Source organism: Alligator sinensis, unplaced genomic scaffold, assembly GCF_000455745.1.
Source record: "Alligator sinensis unplaced genomic scaffold, ASM45574v1 scaffold448_1, whole genome shotgun sequence".
Classification (NCBI taxonomy): Eukaryota; Metazoa; Chordata; order Crocodylia; family Alligatoridae; genus Alligator; species Alligator sinensis.
Window position 1 is genome coordinate 3695114 of NW_005841870.1, and position 7009 is coordinate 3702122.

The 7009-nt window shown below is 45.7% G+C and overlaps 1 protein-coding gene across 1 annotated transcript in view; it reads right to left on the reverse strand.

The window, feature by feature from the left end:
- Nucleotides 1–382: 382 nt before the first annotated feature.
- LOC102372938 (sulfotransferase 6B1-like) overlaps nt 383–7009 on the reverse strand; it is a 21626-nt gene continuing 14999 nt past the window's right edge. Inside the window, exons 7-8 of the mRNA XM_006017006.3 lie at nt 2220–2376; nt 383–1430 (exon numbers count right to left, since the gene is read on the reverse strand). Of these exons, the coding sequence (XP_006017068.1) occupies nt 1300–1430; nt 2220–2376 (288 nt within the window). The 3' untranslated portion in view covers nt 383–1299. The remainder of the gene's footprint in view (nt 1431–2219; nt 2377–7009) is intronic.

The window sequence follows — 7009 nt, forward strand, 5'->3', positions numbered from 1 at the left end:
CCCTCAGTCTAGCCATGCTACACATTCAATTTATAGCACTATACAAACAAGCCATAAAGATGTTCCCTATATTGTGCAGAACAACTTTGTGACTGTTTTGCCACTTTATGGCACCATAAATCAGCTGCAGATGTAGGATTGTTACTATTTATTGTACGATTAACACATTAATCTCACTATAATTGTAACATGGGCCAGAAGTCTTAGGTGCCTAAAACCATAGAAATGATAACTAGATTTTAAAGGGATTTGGGCCCTGAATTTGTGTACTGTATATATTTGCCCACTGTATGGCATTGCCTTAAGATATCCTTATCATCTGGGGAGGTGTCATCCAGAAGTAACATTGTATACATCATTAAGCATATGAAATATCAAACCTAAAGCACAGATCAGCTTTAAATTACTGGTACCAAGAAGTAGAATATGATTGTTTACAGTTGTATACATAGAATTTGATATGATTAATCTGCTTTTTTGGTGTGGAAAAACAAGTGTACAGATCATATTAGGAAAAACATTTGCTTCGGTGATGCTGCTTGTTGACCTTGAAGGTCATCTGGGATCCAAAGTAAATCTGAGTAGCCCCTGTCCAAACCCAGTCAAATCTTTCAATGGAAGGAGTATGAAGGAAGAATTGTATTAAAAGAGCAATGAACACTGATAGCAAATAAAGGCTACTACAGTGTGAATAATGCAGCAACAAGAACATATCTAGATATATATTTATCTAGTCCAATATTTACTCATTTAAAAGAAATTTAAAAAATCTTAAAACCCCAGATTCTAAAATCTTAAATTCTGAAATCTAAGCCTAGCTTCTTAGGAAAATCTCATTCAAATTTCAGAGATTAAGTTCTAAAAAGCACTGGTCTCCATACATCTACAGCTGGGAGATTCAGCACAAAGGTAGCAAGAGGAACATCATCTTAGGGGAAGGCCTCCCTTTTCATTCCCCTCCTCACTATCTAAAGCTAAACAAAGGTTCAATTATGGTTGAAAAGGATGTGACTTTTGGCATGCTATGTTCAAACTGGAACTATTACCTGTCCTTAAACCACCAATCGATATCCAGGTCTCCTAGAACTGACTTAAACTTTCCTATACTTCTAACATTGTCTCACCTGTGACTCATCTCTTCTTTACACAACTTCCTGTAGCCTGATTTATGTTAACTTGGCCTAACTTAAATTTACCTATTCCTAGAAAACAATCCAAGATCTATTAAAGATAGATTTATGGTACGAAAGCTAAAACAACTTCATAAAAAACTTCTAAAAAGGCTGCATGTTTTACTCTTCAAGCCTTGCAGTATATTCCATATTTTATCTTTTCTCCAATCTTAGTTCCTCCTAAACACTCTTCAAATTTTCTGTCCATTTCTTTGTTCTGAGCTTCAGTAAAAAACTCTCTCCAGCCACCAACAATTCCTGCAACCACAAATAAATAAATACATCATTATCATTTCTTGGCTGAAGTTATTACTAACTTACCATTGTAAATTGATATTTTTGGCACATCACAATGTGTAAACATCCATCCATATTCCTAAAAATATATCATTTGGTTTGGTAAATCTACATTTGTGGCCTCTGGCCTGAGACTTTTTTTCAACAATATAAGATGTAAATAGAAGAAGCTATTCTGCACATTGGGAATTCAAAAAAACTGCCATAGTTCTTTAAATTCTTTTTTTATCATTTTGGTCATACCATAGCTGTGAAATATCTTGCATTACAAACCTCCAATTTGTTATATACAAGATTTGTTAATGAGATGTGTTAATGCCATTTGTTAATGGCTCAGGATTATTTTTTGTCAGTTGGGCATACAGTTTGGGAGTTGTTACAGAATTTTGAAGTTTCCCTCAGATTCTGATGGATTTTTAAACTGCAGCAAAGGTTGAAAGGAAAATCCAAGTTTAATTAAAAAATAAATAAATTACCATGTATAAAGCTGTAATAAATTAGTACAATTCCTTTGACCCACATGGAGCTACATCCATTTATACTACTTTGTATTTGACCTCAAGTCTGCAGCCTTTCTTCCAAAGACAGCTTTAAAATTGTAAGCTGAGCATAAATATTGCTCTCAGAGTCCACACCTCTGCCTGACCTCTCAGAACCTGCTCCTGCTCTTAGAACCACATGCCTGTCCCCCAGCCTGCCCAGAGTGTCTGCCTCAGATGCTAACTTTTCTTGTTATACCACTGAATTTACCTTTACGGAAGATAATTTTTCCAAACAAGCCATGGGTTTCTGGGGATTTCTCTTTCATAGCTTTGAAGGTGCTCTTCTCTGCAATGGTCTGGATCTCATCATCACTGAGGGAGAATCCAAGGAATTCGGCTATCTTTTTCATTCCCAAAGTCTGGTTCTAAAGAAAGGAAGATGCATTTGTATTGTGCCTGTAGAATGACTATATTAATATCTCTGTGAGCTCATGCATAGCAGACTGACTGTAAAAACCGTGTCTGTATGTCTTAAGCATTGTAAGAATTCTAAGCATTTTAATATACAGGGAATATATGCCCAGTGGGGCTAGCCCCAAATTCATTACTCATGAAAACAGGGAGGTTTTTCCACATGAGGAGAGGGATCTGTGTGTTTTCTGTGGAGCTCTTTGTCCAAATAAGTGCTAAGGCATAGAAAGCTGGACTGAACTCTAAGTTATGCCATGTAACTTAGTTGATTTCATTACAACTTTTTGCCACTTGGTATCATTACAACTGAGAGTTTACTTGTGCATGTTCATACACCCAGGAATGCTGAAGTAAAAGGCAGTGAGAACAACTTGGAAGGAGGTCTCTATAATCTGTTGGTTCTGCATAGAGGGTCTACTAAAGTCAATACAATTAGAAAGCTTCCTTTTGCAAACCAATTGGAAGCATATTAGGGACCTTGGGCTCCCAAGTCTGACCTGAAGAGCTTGAGACCAAGACAGCCTGGAAGACCAAACTATGGCAGATGAAGAGCCTCTATGCTCAGGCTTCCCAGTAGCTCTCCAGGTGAGCTGCTGAAAATACAGGTGCTTGGAGACTGGGAAGGTTCAGCTTTATTGTTGGGGCCAGCCTAAGAGCACCAGGACATATGTAGATGGGTTAGCAACAGGAAATCATGCAGGCTGGTCAGTGGCCCAGCTATTTGCTGTCCTGGTTTCTGCCAAAGGTACTGGCACCCTCTGTGTGTTCTTATGGAATATTTTAAATCTGTTATAAAAGTATTTTGTGCTGGAGGAGTTTTCTGATGGAAAAATGTCAACTACCTCCAATGTGTGTATGCATTGTATAGTGGTGATTTCTCATTGAATTAATTTAGTACTGGACTTAGGTAGCAAATAACAGGCATAGGAGAAATGAGATTGCCCAAGTTTTGGGCAATTTTAATTCTTTAAATCACCCCTCAATGACCTTGTCCAAACTGCAAATTAAAAGTACTTTTTCCACCAGATGATTACCATCTTTGTATTCTTGGACCTATTATGCTTTGTGGTATGTCAGCATAATAATAGGAAGCCATGCAAACTCCTGATTTGAGAAAGTACGTTGTAGGTTGTAACCACCTTCACTCTACGAGGTGTCCCCGCGCCGCCCTTGCCCGGGCCCAAGGTCTTATGTGCCCTGGGCTCACGGGTGGACCCCAGAGGTTACCCCTGCTGATGTCGGGAGGACCCCTGTACTCGCCTGCCACGACTTTGAATGTAACTTCAGTGGGGGGGTCCTCCCATGGGTAGCTCCTAGAGTTGGCGCGGTCCCCCGCAGGTAGTCTTGGGGCTCTGTCCTTCCCTACCCCCCAGCCACTCGCCACCTATAGCTCTGCCCAGTCGTCAATGTTGACCTTCAAGCCAGGTGTCCGGCTCACTGGGACGCCGGCCTGGCCCTTTTGCCCCAGCACTTGTTCCAATCCTGCAGCCCGTGATGCAGCCGGTTCCTCTGTTAGCTCCTTTGTCTGCAGTGCAATCGGTTACTTCACCGATGCTACCGCCTCCAAGGCAGCCAGGTACTCCGCGGTTCCTGCCGCTTGTGAGGCAATGGGTTTCCTTACCCGCTCTGCTGCCCGTCACCCGATCAGCACCTCCCGCTCCCGGCTGCCTCACTGGCTCTGCTGTCTGCTGTCCTGTCAGCTCCTCCGGCTCTGTGGCCGGTGTTATAGCCGGGTTCCCCACCTGCTCTGCTGCCTGCTGCCCAGTCGGCTCCTCCTCCAGCTCTGTTGTCGGTGCTGTAGCCGGTTTCTTCACCAGCTCTGCCAGTAACTGACACACTGGCCCTTCCACCAGCGCTGCTGCCGGTTGCTCCGCTCCGTCTCTCGGAGCCGGCTCTGGCTCCGCCCTTTCCTCTCTCTGCCGCCGTGTGTGGCGGCTGCTCCTCTTCTCGCTCCCACTCGCTCCTCCAGTCTCCTTCTCTCATCTGCCCCGCCGCCTCGGTGGGGCAGCCTTTTGTTCTTCCTGGGAGGCGTCCTCCGCCCCCGCTACTCTGCTGCAGCCAGATAAACGCCCGGCTGATTACCTGCGTCGGCGTTCTCGGCATGTGCGCTCCCTTTAGCTCTTCCGGCTCTGTGGGCAGTAAGTGGGACCCTTTGCTGCCCTGGGGTTCTTCTGGCGTCCCAGCTCCCCTGGGACATAGGTAAATGAATTTGTATGTTCCATCAGTATTTTGCACACTTTACATTCATTTAGGTTTCAACCCCTTGCATGAGTTTTGGATAAACAAGACTATATATTAGGCCTGTGCGAAGCTTTGGTTGCTGATTCAATTCAGAAGAGATTCAGGCCAATTCGGTTACCAAATCTCCGGATCCAAATTGACTCAGGAAACCAATAAAAAGGTCCAAATCAATTCAACCTCTCTGAATCAATTCGGAAAAGATTCAGAGATTTGGAGATTCGGGCAGTCCCCATTCACCGCCCCAGGGAGCTGAACCTGGGCTCCGTGCCAGTAAGTAGCAGGGAGTGGGGCTAGAGGAGAGGGGAAGGGGCTATGGGGGGACACCCGCTCCATCCCCTGCCTGCTGCCCTAGCCCCCCTGAGTGCCCCCAACCCCTGCCTGCTCTCCCAGCCCCAACAATGGCTGCCCTGCCTGGCCCCAACACCCCGGCACTTAAAAAATTTTTAAAAAGCCCTGCACTCACCCACTGCTGCAGCAGCCATCAGGGCCTCTGGGGGCTCATGGCAGCCCTTGATAGTGTCAGGGTTTGACCACAGGAGACAGTCTTAGATAAAGGAGGCTTGAAAACAAAAGCAGAATCAGAGGACTAGGGCAAAGAGCTGATTTGAATATTGAGAATCACACCCCTGGGTGGGGAGAAAGTATGCTAATGAAACATACATGTATGGAAATGAGATACATAGCTAAAACACAGGTATAGAGACATGCTCAGTAAAGAACTCCTTGCGTCACTCCCTTATAACCAATTAGCAAACAAGAATGCTTATAAAGGTCCAATCCTCCTGTATAAAAGATGCTCATAATTAAGACTCTGTGTGCTTGTTACGTGAAATTATTCCGCTTGCACCTTGTATTGCTAGCAATAAATCTTTATACTTTCAGCCCTGGTATCTTTATTGGCTTTTGCATACCGGGCACGATCCCAGACTTGAGCTGGGGCTCAACAGTAGGATGGGGCCACGAGCACCATAAGCCACCTGAACCCTGGATGCTCAACAAAGGAGAAGGTCTGGCCATCCAGAGCAAGCATCTCCCCAATGCTCTAGGTGATCTCGCTCGCGTTGGGAATGCACTCCCCTTTGTCTGTGCCTTTCCGCCACTGGTCCAGGGTGGCCTGCCTCTGCTTCTTGGGGATGGGGGCTTAGGAGAGAGAGGGGGACTTCTTTTTGGGTATGCTCCCACTGGTGCCAGGCTGAGAAGGAACAAGGGCAAGGGGGTGCTGCCTCCTGAGATGAAGCAGCATTGCTGTGGTGGTGAAGTGTTTCTCATCCTTGCCCTGGCTCATCTGCTTTTGGCAGTGCTGGCAGGTAGCATAACTGGAATCATTTGCCATGTCAAAATGATCCCACACTGCACTACCCCTGCCAATTCTGGGGTGAGGGTGGGGATCCTGCCTTATCCCCCTCCTTACCAGGCAGAGGCACAACAGGAGGAGGAGCTCAGCCACCTGCCCCCACAACCTCCTTCAAAGTGCCTTCCAGAAGAGACCTACCTCTAAGGGAACTTCGAGGGGTGTGGAACGCAAACTCAGATCACTGCAAACTTCTATAATTGTACAGTCCTTAGTGTAGACAGAAATGGAGCTTCAGGTGGGTGCCAAGAAATTATCAATTAAGAAGACACAGGGTTGAATTCTGCTAGTCGACATGGCAGCTTTCTAACAATGTAAGTGGCATTTGTAGAACTTGTACACCAGTAGTGATACTATGACCCATGCCATGTAGATAGGTGAGTGTGCACAGGCAGACTGAGTATGAGCACTAGGCTTTGAACTGGCTAGGCACATATATGACTATGTACATGTGCCCATTATGGATGTGCACCTGTATTTAAGTCACAAAAATGTAGCCAGCCAGAAACCCACGGCTGTGGGGAAGGAAGAAGGCAGGGTAGATATACACCCTGTAAACCAGTAATACCCAAAGGATGTGCTGAGACATACTACTATGTTGTGAGAGCAATGGAAGTGTGTGGCAAGCTCTCCCTGTGTGAAGAGGTAAATGCTTTCCAACCCCAACTGGCACCCTGCGCCTACCCCAGCTGCTTCAGTGGCACCTGCAGCTTCTCCTATGGAGACTACTTCTGCCATCTTCCCCCATGTCCCCTGCCCCTGTGGAGCCCGTGTGATGGAAACCTCCTCTTCCCCTGCCCAACAACTCTCCCAGCAGCATGCTCTGAAAGGGCAGGCAGATGCACAGACTGAGCTACATTTTGCAGCCCAGCTCATTCCTTCCACTTCTCCCACCATCCCAGGGTTGGTTAGAGGGGTTGTGTGCATGATCATTGTTGTGTCAGACCCTGCAGGAGCAGCAGGGGCTGCCGTTACCCCCTAAGTTACAGTCCCGG